General features: G+C 37.3%; 1 protein-coding gene across 2 annotated transcripts in view; it reads left to right on the plus strand.

Annotated features, from left to right (window-relative positions):
• The window catches only part of ldb2a (LIM domain binding 2a), a 79,798-nt gene that overhangs the window by 44,854 nt on the left and 8,745 nt on the right, over positions 1-26,199 (plus strand). Inside the window, exons 3-8 of one of the 2 annotated variants that reach the window (XM_073820875.1) lie at positions 4,368-4,540; positions 11,678-11,800; positions 15,948-16,031; positions 19,482-19,605; positions 23,527-23,580; positions 24,208-24,341. In XM_073820875.1, the coding sequence (XP_073676976.1) occupies positions 4,368-4,540; positions 11,678-11,800; positions 15,948-16,031; positions 19,482-19,605; positions 23,527-23,580; positions 24,208-24,341 (692 nt within the window). Of the gene's footprint in view, positions 1-4,367; positions 4,541-11,677; positions 11,801-15,947; positions 16,032-19,481; positions 19,606-23,526; positions 23,581-24,207; positions 24,348-26,199 lie in introns of both variants that reach the window. The other variant, XM_073820874.1, reaches the window with a different exon arrangement.

Raw genomic sequence — 26,199 nt, forward strand, 5'->3', positions numbered from 1 at the left:
GAAAAACTGCTTTAATTTTTGGAATTTGAAGATCAGGGTAAATTTAACTTATGCAAGTATCTTCTGTAGCTTCTAAAGGGGCAGTACTAAATGAAAAAATATGATATTTAGGCAAAATAATAAATGTGCACATATTCTGTTCAAAAGTTTACACCCCTGGCTCTTAATGCATCGTTTTTCCTTCTGGAGCATCAGTGATTATTTGAACTTTCTGTAATAGTTGCATATGAGTCTCTCAGTTGTCCTCAGTGTCAAATGATGTATCTCAAAATCATAAAGTCATTGTTGGAAAGGGTTCAAATACACAAAAATGCTGAAAAACCAAAGACTTTGTGGGACCTACATTTTTCTGAAGAACAGTGGGCAGTTTAACTGTTTGCGACAAACAAGGGTCTCATGAACAACTATCACTAAATTAAAAAAAAAAAAACAGTAAACATATGCTTAAGAATCAAGCATATGTAAACTTCTGAAGAGGGTAATTTTTTTCAATTCAGCTATTCTCTTGTGGACTATATGTAAATGTCTTTTATGTGAAATATCATATTCAGGTCAGTAGTTTAAAGAAAAAAGAGTTAATCCAAATAATAGGATATAGAAATACATTTGCCAAATAAATTTCTCTGTGCGCATCAAAAAAGGCGTAACTTTGCGCTATGGGACAGCATAACCTGACTAAACAATTAACCGATCTTGTTGTGCAGCATCTGACATATTCTTAAATACCCGAGCAAAGCCTGTCATCAAAATATTTCTGTAAAACTGCCTCCCAGAAATGTCTTACAAAACTGCGTTACCAAACAGCAGGTCTCCACCTCTGAAAGCAATGACCGCATTTATTGTGTTTTATGTGTTTGCTCTAATGCTCAAGTAATTTATTATATACGAAAATATTATATTCCGTGGCTTCTCCTACTTTTCATAGTGATATTTAGTGCCAGTTTATCAGGGAGTGACGATTTTGTTCTCTTTGACTCGTTGGATGGAAACGGTGCTAATTGGTAAATGCTATACGTAATATTCCAATTTTGCAGCTTTGGATGGAAACCCAGCTATTTCATGATGTCATGACTATTAATTAGTCACATAGTGTTTACAGCTTAGGCGATTGGCTCAAAACCCCAGTTCTTCACCCAAAACTGAGTGCCCATGTTTCTGGAGCACCAGCTGATCGACAACTATTTAGAGGAATGTGAAAGCTGACAGATAGCTTTCTCTAAGTATTATAGAGCTCCTTGTGTGTTCAAGCTGCCCTGGTACCACACACACACACACACACACAAGCTCGTCTCTTATTTTTGGTGTGTGCGAGTGTGTCTGTGATTTTATGCCCCATGGTTAGGCATAGGGGCCGCTATGCCACAGTGCTCTAGAACTTTAGTGGGCAGTCAGGTGTGCCCTCAGTAACAACATCTCCCTTCAGCATGACACCCTTCGCTGTCACCCTGCCTGTCAGCCTTTCATTTTGTATCTCTCTCACTTTCTTCCTCTCCGTCCTTCCCCGTAGCACTTTATTTTCCTGCATTCTGAGGCGTTCTTTCATTCATGGCTATTTCATATTTATTTTCACTGTCCCTCCGAAGCGCTCTACCATTCTCTCTCTCTCGCACTCGCTCATTAACAGTCAGCTCTCGTCGTCGGCTCACACTGTGTCTTAACCACTAGGGAGACCTTCATTTATACGCTCAAGCTAGGGCTCTCCCTCCCTCCGCTCTCTCCTCTTCTCCGTTTTTTTTCTCACTCTCTCCCCCTGCCAAGTATTTATGTGTTGATTTAGTCATGCCAGACTTTAGCCAATTTAAGAAACAGGCCGCGTTTGCAGCTGTTTCATTTTCTCCTTCTGCCCATGCCGTTTTAACCGGTGGCGGCAGTGGCGTCTGTCTTAAGGGAAGCTGGGTAAATGAAGTTCTCTCTCTCTTTCCCTTCACCACCCCCGTTCCGCTCCCTCAGGGCTGGTGGCACAAACATAATTTCTCTCAAAGGGGAGTTTGACTGTAAGATGGATTATTTCTGCCTGAAATCAGACGCTAAGCTGGATAAGGCTGCTCGTCCGTTCAGTTTCAATATTAAAATGATAAGTTAACACTGCAAAAGCCACTCGTAGAAAGTACAAGTTGTTTCTGCGGCCGTGTCTGCTACTTTCTTGGCTGAAGATGTCCAGCTAAATGTGCATTCAAAGGTTTTGGAAAGCTGTTCAATGGGTGGCTCAGATATATGTTTGTATTTACATTTTTAATATATGCAGTCAAGCCCGAAATTATTCATACCCCTGGCAAATTCCGACTTAGTTTTTTTTTTGGACCGGAAATAACACAGGCTTCTAACAGCAGAGTGCTTTTGTTTTTCACCTGTTGAGTTGATTAAAACAGGAATCAGAGTAATTAGGATGCTTTAGAACAGCTTGGACTATTTGGAATGGTGTAGAACTTTGGATTTTCCCATAGACTGTGACAGTTTGCAAAGGGTATGAATAATTTTGGGCTTGACTGTATGTGACACTGGACAACAAAACCAGTCATAAGCAGCATGGGTATATTTGTAGCAATAGCCAAAAATACATTGTATGGGTCAAAATTATTCTTCTTTTACTCCAAAATCCATCAGGATATAAGTAAAGATTATGTTCAATGAAGATATTTTGTATATTTCCTATCATAAATATATCAAAACTTAATTTTTGATTAGTAATATACATTGCTAAATGTATTTGGACAACTTTAAAAGCGATTTACTCAATATTTCGATTTTTTTGCACCCTCAGATTCCAGATTTTCTCAGATATTTCTCAAATATTGTCCTATCCTAACAAACCTACATCAATGGAAATCTTATTTAATCAGTTTTAAAGAATTGACTCTTGTGACTGGTTTGGTGGTCCAGGGTCACATATTTGATATAAATACACTACCATTCAGAAAAAAATTAATACTGTTTTCAAAATTTATAATAATAAAAAGGAGCAGCAAATCGGTATATTATAATGATTTTTTATTCATGTGGCTTCTAAAAATTCAGGAATCAGGAATAAATTACATGTTAAAATATATGTAACGATATTTCACAATATTACAGTTTTTTTATCAAATAATTGCAGCCTTGGTGAACATAAGATACTTTGAAACATTAAAAATCATTAAAAGAAATGTTTTTCCTTTTTTGGTAACACTTTACAATGAGTCATTTGTTAACATTAGCTAATGTAACTAACATGAACTATACATTTATTACATTATTTATTACTCTTTGTTCATGTTTTTATTCATTGTTAGTTCATGTTAGTTCACAGTACATTAACTAATGTTAACAAGCACAACTTGGGATTTTAATAATTCATTAGTAAATGCTGAAATTAACATGAACTAAGATTAATAAATGCTGTTGAAGTATTGTTCATTCTTAGTTCATGTTAACTAATGAACCTTATTTGACCCTGGACCGCAAAACCAGTTATAAGGGTGCATTTTTTGAAATTGAAATTTTGAAATGTTGACATTTATAAGCTTTCCATTGATATATGGTTTGTTAGGATATGACAATATTTGGCCGATATAAAACTATTTGAAAATCTGGAATCTGAAGTTTTGATATATTTATAGTAGGAAATTTACAAAATATTTTCATGGAACATTTCATGGATCGTTACTTAATATCCTAAATGATTTTTGGCATAAAAGAGAAATCAATAATTTTGGCGCATACAATGTTGCCTATTGCTACAAATATACCTGTGCTACTTATGACTGGTAAAGACTTCAGACTGGACATCAATTTATGTCTTTATTTATTTATTTTGGCTCCAGAAACTCAACAAAAATACTGATTAAGAAAAATATATGTTGCAGTGTGTACTTTTCTTCTTCTTTTTTTTTTTAGTAAAGCATCAATACAACCTAAGAAAAAAAAATCGAACAATACAGATATACTTGAGGCCACACATCCAGACAGGGTCTCTGTCTTTGTTCGTTGTTAAACAACAACAGAAAAAATAACATAATTATCTCCAGCTGCAGGGAAGAATAAGTATTCCCACTCAACATTTTGCGAGACCTCAGGCAGGTTACTGTAAACACAGTTTGCAAAAACAAATGATCATACTTCAAATCAGTTAGGCTAATCTATAGCTTGTTATCAAAAAATCCAAGTCTTACTGTGTCAGTGCTGATGCGTGGTCACACCATTTGAGGGAATGCAAGACGTTTATGTTCATTTTTAATTCATACATACATGACTGTCTCTCAGAAGTTGCAAGAAACATCTTACTTGTTAATAATGAAGCGTAAGAAACAGTGAGAAATTAAGAATCATTTTGGGAATACATTAAACAAAATGCGATGCAGTGTAAATGACATCTTGTTTTCCCTCCTCAGCAATCGGGCGGACCCTCATCCCTCGTTACTTCAGCACAGTATTTGAGGGTGGTGTGTCAGACCTCTACTACATCCTGAAACACTCCAAAGAATCCTTCCACAACTCCTGCATCACTGTAGACTGCGATCAGTGCACCATGGTCACACAACACGGCAAACCCATGTTCACGAAGGTAAAGAGCGAGAGTGTACTGTGTGTGTGTGTGTGTGTGTGTGTGTGTGTGTGTGTGTGTGTGTGTGTGTGTGTACCTGGTATTCATCACGTTGTGGGGACCAAATGTCCCCACAAGGATAGGAATACCAGTAAATTTTGACCTTGTGGGGACATTTCTCAGGTCCCCATGAGGAAACAGGTTTATAAATCATGCGCAATGAGTTTTTTTGAGGAAGTAAAAGTTTGCACAATCTCCTGTGAGGGCTAGGTTTAGGTGTAGGGTAGGGTTAGGGCGATAGAAAATACGGTTTGTACAGTATAAAAACCATTACGCCTATGGAATGTCCCTATAAAACATGTAAACCAGTGTGTGTGTGTGTGTGTGTGTGTGTGTGTGTGTGTGTGATGCCATGTCCTAGTCAGACACAGTGTTTTGAAATGAATGAATAGATGATGAGGTGCAGATACACTTAGTTTCTCTGTTTGTCAACAAAACATGCGTTCTTTGTTCTCCTTGTGCATTTTTGCTCATTATCGTAACCTCAGAGAGGAAGGAGAAATGACACAGTTATCTGTTTCCTTCAGTTCTTACATTCCCCATGATAAACCCCGTAAACTGTCTAATAGAACAAACAAACATGGCAGGCGTGATAATTTACTACTTTAATCACAGCCATTATTCTATGTGTGTCACAACCCCGTCTGTCATTGGTTTCTCCCATTGTCTTCCCCTGCCATTCTGTGTTCATTTGGTTTAGCCCTGTGTTTAGCCATTATCTGTTTCACCTGTCCTTGTAATCATTAGTCATCTGTGTCACCTGTGTTTGATAATTAGTTGCCCTTTATAAGTCTGTCTTTGAGTTTAGTCTTTTGTCGGTCTTTAACGTTATCTGGATGTGTGTGAAAGCCCTCTGTGTTCCTGCCTGTTCCTGCCTTGTTCATCTTGGAGAATTCTATTAAATTTATTGTTGATTGTTAATCTCGTCTATCGTCTCGTCTCGTCCTGCACACCCGCGTGACAGAAAGACCGACCCAAAAAAAAAATTCACGGCGTCTTCCCCTGCGTTTATTTTCCGTTTTTTTTGTATCAGTGTTTAGTTAATTTTTTTTCCCCCCCGTCATGAATGATCCCGCCGTCCTCATCCTCCTCCTGAAGCAGGGGAACCGCTCTCTCGAGGACCACACCAGAGACTTTATATTCCTCGCCCCGTTCACGCACTACCCGGACAGTTGCCTATGCACGTTCTACCGCGTGGGACTTAATGATAACATCCAGAGGCAGCTGTCCGGGGAGGGTCCTCGAGAGAGCCTCGCCGACTACATCGAGTGGGTGCTGGTGTCCAGCAGAGCTTCGTTGACCGCGAAGGATGACACCAGCCCCACTCCAGACCCAGAACCCAGCCCAACATCACCCCGACAAGCGGAGTTGCAGCCCGAGCCCACCGACGATGGAGAGCCCGAGCCGAGAGCGACAGAGCCAGAGCCGGACCCATCGGACCAGGTGCGAGAGCCGACTGCTACATCCGCGACGGTGGAGTACGACATGGAGCAAGAGAGGGCTACAGAGAGCCCTGCCCACTGCACCACCACTGGGGGTGAGAATGAGCAACACTCTGGGGACTTAATAGACTTTTCCACAGAACCACTGGCCTGCCTGAACTTCCCACCCACCCGCCCTCTTCTGCCTATGCCTGAGTCTCCGCTGGTCCCGTCCAGCCATCCTGAGTCTCCGCTGGTCCCGTCCAGCCATCCTGAATCTCCGCTGGTCCCGTCCAGCCGTCCTGAATCTCCGCTGGTTCCGTCCAGTCGTCCAGAGTCATCGCTGATTTCGCCCAGCCTTCCTGAATCTCCGCTATCACCTGTCAGTCCCCCTGCTCACCCTCAGTCATCCACCTGTGCAGTGGGCTCGCCGCGGGACTGCCAGCTTCCATCGGCGTCTCGGCTGGAGGATTCCTCAGCTCCGCCTCCAGCCTCCGAGTCCTGGACTCCGCCTCGGCCCTTCGACCCCGCGGTTCCACCACGGCTCTCGACGCCCTCCTCTCCACCGTCGCCCGTCGATCCACCAGCTCCACCGGGCTCCATCGTCTTTCCGGCTCCGCCCTGGTCAGTCGTCACCCCATCGGCTCCTCAGGACTCTGCTCCTCCGGCTGTGCCTCGTCGCGCCGTCCCACCGGCTCCTTGGGACTCCTCCTTCCTGCGGGCACAGCCTCCATCCTCTGTCGCTCCGGCTCCGCCGCGGATCTCCGGGACTCCGCCTCCGCCTCGGGCGCCAGAGCCTGCTCCACCTTGGCCCTCCGGATCCTCGGCGTCACCCCGGATCATCGGCTCTCCGTCTCCGCCTCGGGCTCCTCCGCCATCTGCTCCGCCTCTGTCGGTCGGCCCCATGGAGTCGGCACGCCTTCCTCCACCATGGCTCCTCCCTCCGTCGGCTCCACCGTGGGCCGTCATCATGGCTGTGGTCTGGGTCAGTTCCTCCTGCTTCAGGCCCCTCCTGTTTCCTCCCTGGCTCCTCCCACCTTCGTCGCCCCCCTGGACTCTGTTGACTTTGTTTGTTGTCCCCCTCCAGGGGTACCGTCCTCCGCCCAAGCCTCCTCCCTTATGTACTCTGTTCTTCCGCCCCTCTCGTTTTCTCCACGGCGCGAGGACGCGCCTTTCCGGAGGGGGGCGTGATGTCACAACCCCGTCTGTCATTGGTTTCTCCCATTGTCTTCCCCTGCCATTCTGTGTTCATTTGGTTTAGCCCTGTGTTTAGCCATTATCTGTTTCACCTGTCCTTGTAATCATTAGTCATCTGTGTCACCTGTGTTTGATAATTAGTTGCCCTTTATAAGTCTGTCTTTGAGTTTAGTCTTTTGTCGGTCTTTAACGTTATCTGGATGTGTGTGAAAGCCCTCTGTGTTCCTGCCTGTTCCTGCCTTGTTCATCTTGGAGAATTCTATTAAATTTATTGTTGATTGTTAATCTCGTCTATCGTCTCGTCTCGTCCTGCACACCCGCGTGACAATGTGTTTACTGATGGAGGTCGTTAGGAATCCTCGTGAAATATTTCAGGCAGCTTTGGACTCTGCTGAGAAAGCTCTTTATGTATCTATTACTCAGTACTCACTCCGTGTGTTGTCAGATACTTTAGTTTTTGATTAGTTTCTTTGTCATAGTAAAAAAATAATAATACTAGAAGCAAGTTGGTAAGATTTCGTTTCAGAACTACAGTCTAAACAAGGACACAAAAGCAAGCATAACAAATATTTGAAAGGTGGAGATGAAATTGCAAGCCATGGTCATTTTTTATGTGTCAACAAGTTTTACTGATTAAATATGCAGTTTGCAATCGATCTAAACCAGTCCAAAAGGGTTTATGGGTCATTGTATTTTTCATTATTACTATTTACAACAGCAGAAGTTCAAGCTGCAAAAGTGGTCAAGCATCAAGTAGCTCTCTTATATTCGAGATTCAGACAACCCTAATCGAAATACAAATAGAAGTTACTGTTATGATACAAGTAATACCGAAATATAAAGAAAAGAGTCATATTGTAGAATTATCAGAAAGGGTCAAAGGTCATTGGACCCACGGTGGTTTGGATGTAACGTCACACCCTCAGTGGTTACAAATAGCTTTTAATGATCTGTCGGCTGTAGTGGACATCATGCATCAGAGGGTTAAACCACTTATCAACAGATTTTATGTTTCCACCTTGTCCATCAAGCACTTTGGATTATTTTCACACACTGATATGGACTAATCCACTCTAATCCATACAAGAGCCCGAGTACTTATCATTACAGAGGAATGGTGACCCACTAGTCTTTGAGCAACTGATTACAAAATCACAGCTGTACTTTATTAATCAAGTGCTTTATTCAGAAAATTGGTCAAAAACATAATAGCAGATATTTCATTCATATGTGTAGTTGTTTTCATCTATAGGCACTTTTACAGTTGCGGTCAAAAGTTCACAATCTGCAAAATGTCAATTATTTTACCTAAATAAGAAGGATCATGCAAAATGCATTTAAATTTTTATTTAGTACTGACCTGAATAAAATATTCCATATAGTCCACAAGAGAAAATAGTAGTTGAATTTATAAAAATGACCCCGTTCAAAAGTTTACATACACCAGGCTTGTGCACAATTGAGAATTTCAGAATTGGCTGCCATTCAATTCATGAGTTGGAATTTGAATTGAATTTACTCCGGCCCACAGGAAGTTGAATTTGAATTGGAGTTGGAATGACAGGAAGTGGAATTAAATTCATGGCAATTCAAAGACATTCCACACAGTCATACAACAGAAAGAATGTGTTGAATCTCACATACAATTACATAAATTTTGTAATTTAATAGCATAATTTCATTACACATAACTCGTCACTCCTCAACCCTGCATACATTTTGTTCCAACATATAGATAATGATCAAATTCTTGAAATAAATTACTCCCTCAATGTTTGATTAGTTTTGTTCAAAATGTTATTTTCATTTCAAAGTAATCAAATAACACAATGTAATCTGTACAAGTAGTTCAAACTAATATCATTTATAGAATATGTAATGAAATCATATCTGACATATATTGTAAAGGTTCATTGTTAAACACTTCACTTATGTATATGAATTTATTTGAATTTATATTGAATTGCAATTCTGCTTCCTTTCATTCAAATTCGAATTGAAATTCTAGATACTGTTTTTGACATCAATTCAAATTCAATTCAGTTATTTAGGAGTCATTCTCAATTCAATTCTGAATTGTGCACAAGCCTGACATACACTTGATTCTTATTACTGTGTTGTTACTTGAATGATCCACAGAGTTTTTTTTTTTTTTTTTTTTTTGTGATAGTTGTTCATGAGCCATTTGTTTGTCCTGAACAGTTAAACTGCCCGCTGTTCTTCAGAAAAATCCTTCTGGTCCCACAAGTTCTTTTTGTGTATTTGAACCATTTCCAACAATGCCTGTTGATTTTAAGATCCATCTTTTCAAAATCTCACTGATGCTTCAGAAGGAAACACTAGGCATTAGAAGCCAGAAAACTTTTTGAATTTGAAGATCAGAGTAAATACACGTAAGTATCTTCTGTAGCTTCTGAAGGGCAGTACTAAATGAAAAAAATATGATATTTGGGCAAAATAAGAAAAATGTACATATCTTCATTTTGTTCAAAAGTTTTCACCCCCCAACTCTTAATGCATTGTTGTTCCTTCAGGAGCAGCAATGAGCGTTTGAACCTTCTGTAATACTTGCAACATAGTCCCTCAGTTGTCCTCAGTGTAAAAAGATGGATCTCAAAATCTTAGTTACTGTTGGAAAGGGTTCAAATACACACAAATATTAAAAGGGAAATAATTTGTGGGATCTGAATGTATTTTATGTGAAATATCTTATTCAGGTCAATAAAGACTACATATTTGTTGCTTAAAATCAATCCAAAATAGGTTGGAAATTAACTTTTATTAATATGTTCAATAAATTAACATTTATTCATAAGTTGAATAAATAATTAAATAATAGACGTTTTTTAAATTGCTTATCATTAATAAATGTTCACCTTTTGATTATTGCTGATGCCTTTACTAGTTATAGTTCTATAGTATAGTTCTAGTGTGTCTGATTTTTATTACAACCTATTTTGGGGTCATTTTATGCCAGTTTTATATATAAAATTTTATGTTTTTTTTTTGTTGTTGTTGTTTTTTACAATGCATTATTTATACATTTCTTTTTAAATGGCTTTATCTATAGATTTAGTTTTACCCCTATTCCAGAACCAGACCAACAATCATAATCTGTGAAAATCTGTTATAAAACTATCAATTTTTAAAACTATAAGAACCTAAATAAAAAGTTTTAAAAAAGCATGAGCTTTTTCAGTATTTATTGTGTAAAATGTTATCAGATTTACACAAATTTCAACTCTAAGTAAATTTTCACCCAACAAAGTTGTTCAGAAATTAGCTTTCTTTTAAACCAACTTGTTAACATTTTTTCCTAAGGCATGTCATTTGCAATCAAGGTTTACATCTGTGAAGATTTGTATTGTTTGTATTTAGGATACATAAAATGGTAGCTATGAAATTAACCATCAGACTAAGGACATTGCAAAATGTAATTTCCTTCACAAAGTAAATTATGATTTAAAAACGACAACAACAGAATAGTATATCCACTATTGGACATTGCTGTTTTCGAGTCCACTGGACATATATAGAACTGCCCATATTTCAGTATTTAAATGATTGGCTAGAGCAGTTAAATTTTAAAACCCATCCTGAAGCAGAGCTGTGGAGCAGTATAGTATAGCGGGAGAGGGAAAGACAGATGCTTTCATTTTCACTTTGCTTTTTCCTCAGCATGTTACAATATTGAGAGATAGTGCTGAACGAAGGATGGAAAGACAGACAAAAAGAAGAAGAGATAGAGAACGAATGAGACAAAAACAGATTCCGAGAGCAGGAGAAGCATACGGAAGATGAAAAAAGAGGGGAGAGCGAGCGAGAGAATGTGAAAGAGTGTGGTCATGTGATGGCGCTGTGCTCTCCCGCCAGCCTCTTTTCTTGTTGATCCTCCAGAGACCATCTGTGCTGAGGGCATTGATTAGAGTGGCTCTGGCGGGATTACATCTTTGCCGTTGCCATGCCAACTAATCAGCTGACGCTCCCACCCCCCCAATCCCCCTTCCTCTCCTCTCCCTCCCTCTCTCCCTTCCTCCTCCTCCTCCTCCTCATCCTCCGGTTGCCCCAGCAACAGAACATTGGGGCTACGAGTAGCGCAGCTCTAAATTCAGCAAAATGTTTTTCTCATCCTATTTTTTTTTTCTGTAATTGCTAATGGTTTATGACCTCTGCATGTATTCAGCATTTTGTTGTTTTGTGTTTGTGTAAGCTCGTCTCAAGAATTTCCAGTTGGTTGGCCTGCGGTTCAGGTATACAACATAAACACCTTTTATTAGGAAATGGCTTCGAAACTCTATCATCTGGTTTGAAAAGCCCAACTGCTCTGACATAATATCTGAAAAATATCACCTGCGTTAAGGTGATGCTTTCTGGTGTCACTCTCTGAGTCTGCATTTTTTCACTAAACTTATTCCTTCATGATGAGAAAGAGGATATAGTCTGTAATGCATCATAGATTTCTGAATGTTTTCATTCTCAGGTGTGTACGGAGGGCCGGTTGATTTTGGAGTTCGCCTTCGACGATCTGATGAGAATCAAGACGTGGCACTTCAACATCAGACAGTATCGGGAACTTATCCCGCGGAGTATTCTCGCCATGCATGTGAGTTTGATATCATCACTCCATCTTACGGCTCTGCTATCACATGGTTTGTTTGCAGGTGTCTGTGCAGTATAGCAGCTCCTATATGAGGCTATGGAAGCCCCCTTTGCACGACTGAATACAAAATAAATAAAAAAGGTTATTTGACTTATCTCACAATTCTGCCCTTTTTTCTCAGAATTGTGTGATTAAAAACTCACAATTGCAAGTTATAGTCAGAATTGTGGGATACAAACTAGCAATTCTGAGAAGTAAAGTCGCAACTATGTAATATAAACTCAAAATTGTGAGTTATAAAGTCAGAATTGCATTATATAAACTCACATTTCTTACTGTTTTCTCACAATTGTGAGATATAAACTCATAACTGAAAGTTATAAAGTCAGAATTGTGTGATATAAACTCACAATTCTGAAAAATAAAGTCGCAACTATGTGATACAAACTCACAATTCTGAGAAATAAAGTCGCAACTATGTGATATAAACTCACAATTCTGAGAAATAAAGTCGCAACTATGTGATATAAACTCACAATTCTGAGAAATAAAGTCACAACAACGTGATATAAACTCGCAACTGCAAGTTATAAAGTCAGAGCTGCATTATATAAACTCGCAATTGCGGGTTATAAAGTCAGAATTCCGAGATATAAACTCGCAATTCTGTGAACATACCAGTATTTTTTTTTTCTCCTCAGAACTGGACTTTATAACTCGCAATTGCAACTTTATATCTTACAATTCTGAGGAAAAAAGTCAGAATTGTGAGATACAGTCGCAATTGCAAGAAAAAAAGTCAGAATTGCAAGATATCTCGCAATTCTGACTTCATTTCTCACAATTGTGACCCTGGACCACAAAACCAGTCTTAAGTCGCTGGGGTATATTTGTAGTAATAGCCAAAAATACATAGTATGGGTCAAAATTATTGATTTTTCTTTTATGCCAAAAATCATTAGGAAATTAAGTAAAGATCATGTTCCATGAAGATTTTTTGTAAAATTTCTACTGCAAACATATCAAAATGTAATTTTTGATTAGTAATATGCATTGTTAAGAGCTCAATTTGGACAACTTTAAAGGTGATTTTCTCAGTATTTTGATTTTTTTTGCACCCTCAGATTCCAGATTTTCAAATAGTTGTATCTCAGCCAAATATTGTCCTATCCTAACAAACTATACATCAATAGAAAACTTATTTATTGAGCTTTCATATGATGTATACATCTAAATTTTGTAAAATTTAACCTTATGACTGGTTTTGTGGTCCAGGGTCACAATTGTGAATTTATATCCCGCAATTCTGACTTTATAACTCACAATTGTGTGTTCATACTGTATCTTAGCCTGGAAAAATCCAGACCCTAATCTATTAAGATTAAGGGTCTGGCATTGAGCAATGAAAAGGACCTAACTCGAGGGGCGGCACCAAGCGTGCATTTGAAACTCTCACTGCACGCAATTGGATAACTCCAGACCAATCACAACAATACATGGTGTGACGTATCCAGAGCGACGGTGAACATATAAGAGTGGATTTCAATGTTATAACATAAACAATGTGACAAGATTAATAACTATTAATTATGACAGCCGAATCAACCTCATAAAACAATTAGGTCCGATCAAACTATTCATTATATCAACTAATATGTGAATGGACAAAGCGTTTCATTCAGCAGCGAGACATATTGTCCTGTTCCAGTTAGGCTACTGCAATACTATTGAATAGTTAAATTTTTCGTTACAGTAAGTTTACCAAGTGATTCTTACCATTTGTAAATGAGATGGACCTCATCCACCACAATCCCGATCAGGTTGTCCCGGTAGACCTTGTTCGATAACATTTATCGCCACTTCTTTTTTAACAGCCAGGACTCGGGACTGCCGAATGCTATCTGGCATTGCCCGCTTCAGATCTGTTCCATTTCGTGTTCGTCCATTACGCTTAACTACCAGCGGAGCTAACTGATAGATTAAACTCTTGCCATATCCAGTCGGGCAAAACAGCAAAAACGTCCTTCTTGCAAAGGAACGATTCGAGCGCGGTTTTCTGTTCCTCTTTTAAATGAAAAGCCAAGTCTAACTCGGTCATTTTAGCAGCCAAAACCGTTTCAAACAACTGGTTTTCATCTGTAGATCTCTTTTAATGTTTACTAATGATTCCGGACGTCGCAGCGCTGTCGTCATAAGCTTAGCTCGCGTCTGGCCCGCCTACATCAGATACACCGATTTGATTGGTTCCCAGAATTGCTTACGTATTGCAGTAACATGCATCATTGCTCGATACCAGAGTGTCTTGCAGAGACAATTCAAATTGTGCTCTCGTGAGACCTCTGGATTTTCAGGGTAACTGTATCTCACAGTTCTGAGGAAAAAAAGTCTCAGAAAAGTTCTCAGAAATAAGTCAGAATTGCAAGGTGTAAACTCGCAATTGCGAGGAAAAAAAATCAGAATTGTGAGATAAAAAGTCACAATTACCTTTACCTGAATTTTATAATTCTGTGAAAAAAGTCTGAATTGCGAGATGTAAACTCGCAATTGCGAGAAGAAAGATAAAAAGTCACAATTACCTTTACCTGAATTTTTTATTCAGTGGCGGAAACAGGCTTCCATACAAGGCTATTTACTTTTACTGTTTTAAATTTTTAACTTAAATGTTGTACTACCAATATAAAGTTTGGGGTCTCTATGGTTTTTTTAACATTTTTGAAAGAAGTCTTTTATGCTCATCCAAGGCTGACCGCTGAAATATCATAAAGTAAAATACATACATCAGTGGTAATCATATATTAATTATAATATATGAAATGAATAATGATGTTAAGGGGTTAGTTCACCCAAAAATGAAAATTCTGTCAATAATTACTCACCCTCATGCCGTTCCAAACCCGTAGGACCTTCGTTCATCTTCAGAACACAAATTAAGGCCCAGGAAGGTTAGTAAGGACATCATTAAAATAGTCCATGTGACATTAGTGTTTCAATCGTAATTTTAGGAAGCTACGAGAATACTTTTTGTGCACAAAGAAAACTAATTATTTTACATATGGCATAAATGAAGAAATTATTTTTACAACCAGTTTATTCAGAGACATCAAAGCTGCCTTGGATGAAAAAAAGAAATGAATAAAAAGTACAATCAAAAGGTCAAGTGAGTCATTTATAGTGAGTAATGAATACAGCTGACATGCTGCGATGAAGGAAATAAAGCAACTGGAAACCTGGGGTTTGTATCATTTTCTCCTTTTAAAACTTAACTTTTAATGACTTAACTTTTAAGCCCAATATATTTGAGTTTTAACTCATTTCTCCCCCTTGTAGATTCAGAGATGGTGTAGTTTTAGAAAGTTTGTTCACAGCAACTTGTGAAATTCACATGCTCTTAAATTGGGCCCTTTGGGGCCCTGTGTTCCGGTGGAGAGGGAGAGAGAGTGAATGAGGGAGAAAGAGCTTTGAAAGATTTTTGACAGGGATAGTGCAAAAGTTACTGCAGCATGTTTGATCGTCTCATTCTCGTACACAAGGGTAAAGTTGCACAGAAATTGAGTCAAACTCATCTGATCAAGGCTAATGAGAATACGAGCAAAGTGGAGGAGCTGCGTTTCAGATTCTCTGTACCTTGCTTTTTCATGCTGCCCTGACCAATCAAATGACAGGAGCTCTATGATTGGCTGATGTCTTTCGATTCCATTAAGCTCATGCTGCTTAACACAATTTACCTTAATGAATCTGGTCAATGATTCCAAGTAAGTACACAAACTGCTTTCAAAGTGAAATCCAGTATAAAATTGTAATTTACATTTAATCAATCAGTATTAATTAGCAGCTGCAGCACACTCCTGATTCAGTGCCCCAAATCTGAATCAGAAATGTATTCAGTGTAATCACAGTGATTCAGATAAATTGCAGCACTGGAGTCTCTCCAGCACACAAAAAAGCATCTCATCCAGTGCCACAACCCTTAGACATTTGAGTCAGATATTTAAAATAAAGATCTGACAAGCCTGAATATGTGGTCACATCCAGGGTCTCATAAAACAAGCATAGAGAACAAGCAGCATATGTCTTGCTTTGGGTCAATATCCTGCTGTGGATTTTGGGGGTTTGTATGAAGTTATAAGGTTTCTTTTTTGTCCACCTGCAGGCACAAGACCCTCAAGTCCTGGAGCAGCTCTCGAAAAACATCACCCGCATGGGACTGACCAACTTCACCCTTAACTACCTCAGGGTAGGCAGAACCAAAATAGTTCATTTGTTCAATTTTCCTTACAAAAAAAGGATTGTGGAGATACCATGGTGTGTTGATGGTATCAGATGATAATACCATGGTATTTTGGTATCCTATATATCAGCGGTTCTCAAATAGGAGGCCGCAGGATGAACTAAAAGCATTTAAATTAATAAATAATTATTCATATTTTAAAATAATCTAACTATAATCTAAGGTATTCTAAATTAATCTAAGTCATATTTAGTTTTATTTTTCTATTATTTTAATTGAGCATTTTTCTGAATCTATCTGTCTATCTATACTTTTGTTTCTAATATTTTTGAATATTGTGTTAGACAATGGGCATCCAAGTCAAAAAGTAAGATCAATTGCTGTATACTATGATGTTATATATAAAAAAACATTATATTACCCTGGTATCATGTCCAAACAAAAACATAGCAATTCAAATTTTACTTCTTAGACTGTGCATAGATATTGAAAAATGTGGATTGAAAAAAATCATGTACTTATTTGTACATTTTGTACATTTATACGTGACTAAAAGTGTGTGTGTGTGTGTGTGTGTGTGTGTGTACCTGGTATTCATCACATTGTGGGGACCAAATGTCCCCACAAGGATAGGAATACCAGTAGATTTTGACCTTGTGGGGACATTTCTCAGGTCCCCATGAGGAAACAGGCTTATAAATCATGCACAATGAGTTTTTTTGATGAAGTAAAAGTATGCACAATCTCCTGTGAGGGCTAGGTTTAGGTGTAGGGTAGGGTTAGGGCGATAGAAAATACGGTTTGTACAGTATAAAAACCATTACGCCTATGGAATGTCCCCATAAAACATGTAAACCCAACGTGTGTGTGTGTGTGTGTGTGTGTGTGTGTGTGTGTGTGTGTGTGTGTGTGTGTGTGTGTGTGTGTGTGTTAACACTGCTCAGAATTTATTAGCCAGCTTCACGGCGGCTTTGTTTATTCTCGTCATTTCAGTGTGAGTGACAGCTCCGTTTTGCAAATGGGAGAACAAGAGAGGGAGAGAAAATGAATTGGATAGAGGAAATTAGCATAACATTAATGAGCGTTCCTGGTTGAGGTGCGGCATTGTGGGTCTCTCTCTGCGCTGAGCTCGAGCTCAGCAAAACACAAACTTGTTTATAGCAGGCTGCTGGGAGAAGCAAGGGGAAAAAAAAGGCCCTTTTAAGGTTTTCGGAACAACCGTTTTTCTCCCACTGAGTGTATCTTTCAGCGTTGTTGTTCCACGCATTAAACGCACAGCTTCGCTTATAAACACAGAGTTTAAAATGCAGCGGCGCAGCCTAAGCCGAATTGTGAATTTAATTTAGATTAGACGCAGCTCTTGTGACAGCGAGTCTGTGTGCCCTCAGCCAAATCTGCACCTGTTTTTTACACTATTGGACAGAACTGAGGGTTTTTGTACACTGTATACTCCACTGCACATGATCAGCCATGGTGTATGTAGTACAGTTAAAGTCAAAAGTTTACATACACCATGTAGAATCTGCAAAATGGTGATTATTTTAACAAAATAATAGGGATTTAGTACTGACCTGAATAAGCTATTTCACATAAAATACATTTACATATCCACAAGAGAAAATAATAGTTGAATTTATAAAAATGACCCCATTCGAAAGTTTACATACACTTGATTCTTAATACTGTTTCGTTACCTGAATGATCCACAGCTGTGTTTTCCCCTTGTTTGTCCTGAACAGTTAAACTGCCCGCTGTTCTTTAGAAAAGACCTTCAGATCCTACAGATTCTTTGGTTTTTCAGCATTTTTGTGTATTTTATTCTTTCTAACAATGACTGTATGATTTTGAGATCCATCTTTTCACACTGAGGACAACTGAGGGACTCATATGCAACTATTACAGAAGGTTCAAACACAATTAAGAGCCGGGGGTGAAAACTTTTGAATTTGAAGATTGTGGTAAATTTAACTTATTTTGTCTTCTGGGAAACATGTAAGTATCTTCTGTAGCTTCTGAAGGGCAGTACTAACTGAAAAAAAAAAAAGTGAAATTATATTTAGGCAAAATAGGAAAAATGTACACATCTTTATTCTGTTCAAATGTTTTCACCCCCCGGCTCTTAATGTATTGTGTTTTTCTTTCTGAAGCATCAGTGAGTGTTTGAACCTTCTGTAATAGTTGCATATGAGTCCCTCAGTTGTCCTCAGTGTGAAAAGAAGCATACAGTCATTGTTGGAAATGGTTCAAATACACAAAAATGCTGAAAAACCAAAGAATTTGTGGGACCTGAAGGGTTTTTCTGACGAACAGCAGTTTAACTGTTCAGGACAAACAAGGGAATCATGAACAACTATTACTAAACAAAAAACATACAACTGTGGATCATTCAGGTAACAACACAGTAAAAATCAAGTGAAAATTGTGTGTATATTCAACTATTTATATAAATTCAACTATTATTCTCTCTTGTGGACTATATGTAAATGTCTTTTAAGTGAAATATCTTATTCAGGTCAGTACTAAATAAAAAATAACATGCAATTTGTATGATCCCTTTTATTTTGTTAAAATAATTAACATTTTGCTGATTCTGCAAGGTGTATGTAAACTTTTGACTTCAATTGTATATACTGTCAGGTTGTTTGTCATATATTTTAATAAAAAACGAACAAATAAAGAAAAAGGGCTTTGAAAAAGATTTATCATTGATTCATTCATTTTTTTGACTAAGTTAATTTCGGGGTTAACCTCAGAGATTTTAGCAGCACACTGTACAGTAATTCCTGTAAACAAGATCATTTTTCCTCTCACCGGTGTAATTTCTCACGATCCGTACTTTGGCATGCTGTAAAAATACCTCGTAAAAGTGACTCATTAGCGTCGCTTGAAAAACCTCCATTTGTCTCATCGCGTTTATCAGTAAATCCACACCGAGGATGTTTCCTGTGCTCAGACACGACAAGACCACTGTCCGGTGAGATGGACAAGGAAGCTTGTAGGTTTCCTCGCATTCAGACTAGAAATAGCCCTGCTCTGTGGGCCCGGATCCAGAGATTGTTTCCCTGGACCTGTGGAAGTGAGAGGATACAGCAGCGCTGGGATACGATCCTGTCAGTGGGAAATGATTTGTGTGTGTGCGTATCCGTGTGAATTTCAGGCCACCCGTTGTATGATTTAAATCAGTGTTTCTCAACTCCAGTCCTCGGGACCCACTGCTCTGCACATTTTGTATGTTTCTGAGTCTGACACACTCAGTTCAGTTCATGAATCTTTCTACTAATGAGCTGATGATCAAAATCAGGTGCCTTAAATGAGGAAGACATACAAAATGTGCAGAGCAGTGGGTCCCGAGGACTGGAGTTGAGAAACACTGATTTAAATGATAATGTTAAATGTTTAAAATGGTCAAACTGAAAGTAAATGATGACTTTTCTTGTGTGTGTGTGTTTCTTTTAGTTGTGTGTCATTCTGGAGCCGATGCAAGAGCTAATGTCCCGACACAAGACTTACAACCTCAGTCCGAGAGACTGTCTAAAGACCTGCCTGTTTCAGAAGTGGCAAAGAATGGTGGCCCCTCCAGGTAACAGCAAATCACTGTCCTATGTATAACGGGATGCTCCTGACGGCAGCAATTTTTACAGATGTGTGTTTATTGTCGTGATCTTTAAGAAAATATGCTCTAATTCAGCTCTTCGGTGAGACCTATCAGGAAAAACAAGTTGGAATGACCATATATAATACTAGAACACACATCCTGCAAACTTTACAGTGACCCCATTGTATTTAGACAGTTAAGTTAAACTATAAAAAATGTATGAATGTTATTGTAAAGAAGCACTTTATTTCATATATTTCACACACACACACAAACACACAAATACACACACTACCAGTCAAAAGTTTTTGAACAGTAAGATTTTTAATGTTTTTAAAAGAAGTCTCTTCTGCCTACCAAGCCTGCGTTTATTTGATCCAAAGTACAGCAAAAACAGTAAAATTTTGAAATATTTTTACTATTTAAAATAACTGTTCTCTATTTGAATATATTTTAAAATGTAATTTATTCCTGTGATCAAAGCTACATTTTCAGCATCATTACTCCAGTCTTCAGAAATCATTATGCTAATTTGCTGTTCAAAATTAAATAAATTGATCAAAAGTGATGATAAAGACATTTGTAATGTTACAAAAGATTTCTATTTCAGATAAATGCTGTTCTTCTGAACTTTTTGACCTATTCATCAAAGAAACCTGAAACAATTCTCAGCTGTTTTCAACATAATAATAATAATAATAATAATAATAATAATAATAATAATAATAATAATAATAAATGTTTTTTGATCTGCAAATCAGAATATTAAAAATGATTTCTGAAGGATCATGTGACTGGCGTAATGATGCTAAAAATTCAGCTATGAAATCACAGGATTAAATTACATTTTAAAATATATTCGAATAGAAAACTACATTTCAAATTTGAAAGTATATTAAAAGTGTTTTTATTTATTAAGCAGAGAAAACAATTTATTTATTTATTAATGATAATCATTTAAAATTCATTATAATAAATTCAATAAATTAGTAATATATATATATATACATTCTGAGAAAAAATAAGAAAAAATTATTATGTGTTCATTTTATTTATTTATTTTTTTTTTATTTTTTATTTTTTGTATAAATGGGTCTTTATACATGAACATATATGGTTTGCTTTTTATATTTTAGGAAGTTAGCCCTTAGCAAAAGTGATCATCATATGTAGGGGTCCTCTGCATCAAACAAAAAGTTAAATTTGTATATATAATTATGTGTGACAAATTATTTTAAAATATTTTTTTTATTATATTTAAATGATAACAATAATAATACATGAAAACCCTGACAGCTGTTGTTAACAAGTGCTAAAATTAGCATCTGATTAAACATTAAATAAAATGAAGGTGCAATTACACTTCAAGGATTACAGTATATTCTGTACTTTATTTGCTGGATTCATACATAACATACATTCAAGGTATTTCAGGTAAATATGTTTCAATTAGTGCCCATTTTTGTTGAAAATTTTTATCTGCAGTTTAACAATGATGTGTGGCGAATTTAAGTGTTCATATAGTTTTGAGGCTAGTGTATCTAACAGAAACAGGACAGTTTGTGAATTTTTAGAATAGCTGTTCTTTTTTCAGATATCCTTTCTAAAAACTCTGCATTTGCTAGATTACGTCAGTTAGGATTAAACATCAGTAGATACCTCCAGCTTTTGATGTCTCTTGTACATGTTGTATGTTCCTCAGGGGGTCAAACTAATCAATAATACTGATTTAAACTTGTCTTTAGATCACATGACGGGTTTATGTATACATTATAATTTAAACAGTCACAACATGACATGTATGAGACTAAAACACATCCTCCATCCGCTCCCTGTGGGTGAAACCCTGTATGACCCCCGTCCACCCGTCAGCACCGGCCTTCTCACAATCCGTATCGAAGTGGATCTTCTGTAATTGTTGTTTCCTTATTAGCTTCGCTTCCCTCTTTCCTCCCATTCTTTTGAAATCTGGAGAGCGTTTGTGTTCAGGAACAGGAAGGAAAGAAGGTTGCCTTTATACGCTGATAAGTTTCTGTGCCCGTTTTTCGCGTGTATTTGTGGAAATGAGGCCGTTTTAATACGTCATTCACACACTTGCACTGATAAACAAAAAAAAATAAAGATTCTTCTCCAGAAAATCAAAACAGATGTCCTTGTACAATCTGTTTATTATTGTATATGACTTTCATGTAATGTACAAACAATGTAGAAACATCTTCCTGGCTGTGGTTTGTAAGAACCTCCTAAATGTATTTCATTTTCAGGCATTACTGCATTAGAAATGACAGTAATGAATAACAATGTGTCATACTTTGATTGTTATAATGAAATGAAATCAATAATATAACAATCCATTGCTATACAGTCTTTACAACATTATTTATGCAAACTGGGTCTCATACTGACCCCAAACTTTAAGCAAACATAAACTAATTTATGATAAAATTTCTGCATGAAATGTTTTACTACAGGTTTTCTGCACAAATGTGTTTGTCACATGTTAAGTTTTCAACTTAAAAACTTAAGTTTAGCAGCTGCATTAAAACAACTTTAAAGTACAAGTAATTTCAACTCATAAGTTAAATCAACAAAGTCATTTTAACACATTTTATTGTCGTGACTTGAAATGAAAAGTAGTTTTAAGTTGGTTTAACTTAAAATTTTAAGGCAGCTGCTGAACTTACGTATTTAAGTTGAAACTGGTAAAAACTTTTTACAGTGTATGATTAGTGAACAAAACCCACTGATTTTAACACAGTTAAAGTCAAAAGTTTACATCCCCATTTCAGAATCTGCAAAATGTTCATTATTTTACCAAAATAAGAGAGATCATACAAAATGCATGTTATTTTTTATTTAGTACTAATATTGTGTTGTTACCTGATTTTTTTGTTCTTGTCCCACAAATTCTTTGTTTTTTTTTTAGCTTCTTTGTATATTTGAACCCTTTCCAACAATGATTGTATGATTTTGAGATCCATCTTTTTACACTGAGGACAACTGAGGGACTCACTGATGCTTCAGAAGGAAACACAATGCATTAAGAGCCGGGGTGTGAAAACCTTTTTAAATTTGAAGATCAGGGTAAATTTAACTTATTTTGTCTTCTGGGGAACATGTAAGTATCTTCTGTAGCTTCTAAAGGGCAGTACTAAATGAAAGAAAAAAAAAAAAAAGATATTCAGGCAAAATAAGAAAAATGAACATGATCCTCATTCTGTTCAAAAGTTTTCACCCCTGGCTCTTAATGCATCGTTTTTCCTTCTGAAGCATCAGTGAGTTTTTGAACCTTCTGTAATAGTTGCAATGAGTAAATAGCTGTAATGAGTCCCTCAGTTGTCCTCAGTGTGAAAAGATGGATCTCAAAATCAAACAGTCATTGTTGTAAAGGGTTCAAATACACAAAAATGCTGAAAAATCAAAGAATCTGTGGGACCTGAAGAACTTTTCTGAAGAACAGCAGGCAGTTTAACTGTTCAGGACAAACAAGAGACTCATGAACAACTATCACGAAACAAAAAACACAGCTGTGGATCATTCAGGTAACAACACAGTATCAAGTGTATGTAAACTTTTGAACGGGGTCATTTTTATAAATTGAACTATTATTTTCTCTTGTGGGCTATATGTAAACATCTTTTATGTGCAATATCTTATCCAGGTCAGGTGCTAAATAAAAACTAACATGCATTCTGTATGATCCCTCTTATTTTAATCAAATAATTACCATTTCGCAGATTCTGCAAGACGTATGAAAACTTTGGACTTCAACTGTATTTGCTGTTGATAGCAAGGCTGCAGTCTTGCAGTTTACATTTGCATATGTCTTCTGGTCTTAGATATGCACAACAACTTCATTTGTCAAATATTATTAGGAAATAAATCTTGCTTTGAATATGATTTCAGCTGGACATCCACAGAACTTCAAAACGGAAATTTTCCCCACAAATCACAAAAAAGGTACTCGTCTTATTTCTGAATCATCTTCTAATAGGGAAACTGCATTGAAACCCATGAAATACATTTTCTCTCTGTGTGAATCGTGAATGCTCAGCATAAAAAGTGTCTAAATTGAGAATTTGATCAAAAAGCCTATATTTGCTAAAACGTAATCAAAATAGTTTGCTTTCCCCATTAAAAGGTGTTTTGTAAGGATATTTCCTCCCAAAAAGCAATTAGAAAACACATTTTAATAATAGTCTAGCGCTATTTATTGAAAGTAAACAGCATTTAGACAGTAATGATATAAGTATGCATGCATGGCTGGCTACAGAGACTGCAGTGTGCACTGTTGAGCATTTATGCAAATGAAAGGTTCTCTCTTACTAGTGCATGTCTTGGGAGATGTTTGAATGCTGTTTGATTCTCTCTCTCTCAAAAAAGATAGAAAAAGCATGATGCATTTCTTTATCTCTCCCTGTGTAATCGCCCATATGTTCGTGTATGTTGGAAAAGTCTTTTTTCTTTCTTTGTGGGCATGCTTTGTGGCATGTTTGAAAGTGTGGATGTGTGCTTTTTTCTTTTATTAATACTTTTGATCTGTATGTGTGTGTGCGTCTGCCTGCTTGTGTGTTTTGCGGAGAGCAGAGCCCACTCGACAGACCACGACCAAGAGAAGAAAGAGGAAGAACTCCGCCAGCAGTGCGTCTAACAGTAGCCTTGGCAACAGCGCTGGCGGCAAGAAACGCAGCCCTGCCAACAACTTCAATCTGACCAGCCAGGTACCTGTAAGCATCAAATCTTCTTCTTTACACACACACACACACACACACACACACATCGTAGCCATCAAAAACGTTAAAACAATTTTGCTCAGATTGCTGTTCTAAGGATATGATTATGCTGTCAAAACACATATTAAGAGGCACTGTAGTTTTGATTCACAGCGATGGTTGTTTGACAAGAGCTTATTCAATCGAATCCCATAACCTGCGCTTAAAGCGATAGTTCCTTCAGTAATAAAAAAGCTCTGTCATTTTCACTCAACCTCGTGCTGGGAATCAAACAGTTGATGGTTCACATTGACTTCCATAGTATTTCTTTCCTTACTATGAAACTCAGTGGTGACCAACAACTGTTTGGTTCTTCAAAATATCCTCTTTTGTGTTCATTTTTTTTAACTGTAGTTTATCTGTAGTAATTCTGTATCTCTCACAGCTAATGACACATTAAAGTGCTGTTGTGGCACATTATAGTAATGTTGTGTCAGTTTTTTGGGCTGTGACACAAATATAAAGCATATTCAGTCTCAATGCCAAAGTAAATACACTCTCAGCACCTTCACAGAGAGCGACTCCTTAGCCCTCATTTTCAATTCCTATATTACCCACTTACGGTGTTTAACCCCAATTCAGAGGCATTTATCCCAGAGTGGCTCTTTATCCCCCAGGCTTCCTCTTCAGGCATTACTCTGGCGGTCGATGTGTTCTCCCAGTTCGCACGCTACAGGGTCAAACACACGGCGCACGAGTGCTAAAGCTGTTTTTGGGGAGTGGTATTGTGAGGCGGTAAATTTGTTTGCAGATGGATGATGGGATTTGTAGTGCGTGGCTTTTCCCCTGGAGTTCAGGGACAATTGGATACATGAATGCCGTAGAGGAGATTAGAGAGGAGAGACAGTCGCGTGTTCTAGCTCAGTCTGTCAAATTCAGAGCTGTTTGTTCACATGCTCAGCCTAAAACATTGCTATAAAAATGTGGTTTAAATTTTTTTTTACAAAACTGTCTTTATTTTAAGTCCTTATTTTAACTTTTTTCTTTCAGATCAGCTTTTTTAATAGTGATCAACCATAGTGTTTTTTTTTAAATCTGATAAATAATTTTATATCCTTAAAATAAATAATTTATTATTGTCTAGCAAAATTATATCATATATGTATTGGAAGCCTGTTTCTGCCAATTAATAAAAAATAAAAAAGGTAATTGTTTTTTATTATGTTATAATTCTGACCTTTTTTCTCAAAATTGCACGATATAAAATCACAGTTGAGAGTCAGAATAGTGTGAAATAAACTTGTAATTGTGAAAAATAAAGTCCGAGTTCTGAGATAAAAACGTGCAGTTCTGACTTTTTTTTTCAATTCTAACTTTATTTCTCGCGATTTCGAGTTTTCATCTCACAATTCTGACTTTTTATCTCACAAATGCGAGTTTGTATCTCACGGTTCTGAATTTTTTTATTGAAATTTTGAGTTTGTATCTTGAAATTCAGACTTTTTTCTTTGCAATTCCAGTTTTTATCTCACAATTCTGACTTTTTTCTCGCTATTCTGAGTTTATCTCGAAATTCTGACTTTTTTCTCGCTGTTCCGAATTTATCTCGCACTTTTGACTTTTTTCTCACTATTCCAAATTTATATCTCACAATTATGGCTTTTTTTTCTTGATATTCCGAGTTAATATCTCCCAATTCTGACTGTTTTCTCACAATTCTGAGTTTCTATCTCGCAAATCCGACTTTTTTTCTCACAATTTCGAGTTTGTCTTGCAATTCTGACATTTTTCTCACAATTCTGAGTTTGTATCTCACAATTCTGAGTTTGTATCTAACAATTCTGACATTTTTCTTACAATTCTGAGT

Source organism: Garra rufa, chromosome 16 (assembly GCF_049309525.1).
Source record: "Garra rufa chromosome 16, GarRuf1.0, whole genome shotgun sequence".
Lineage (NCBI taxonomy): Eukaryota > Metazoa > Chordata > Actinopteri > Cypriniformes > Cyprinidae > Garra > Garra rufa.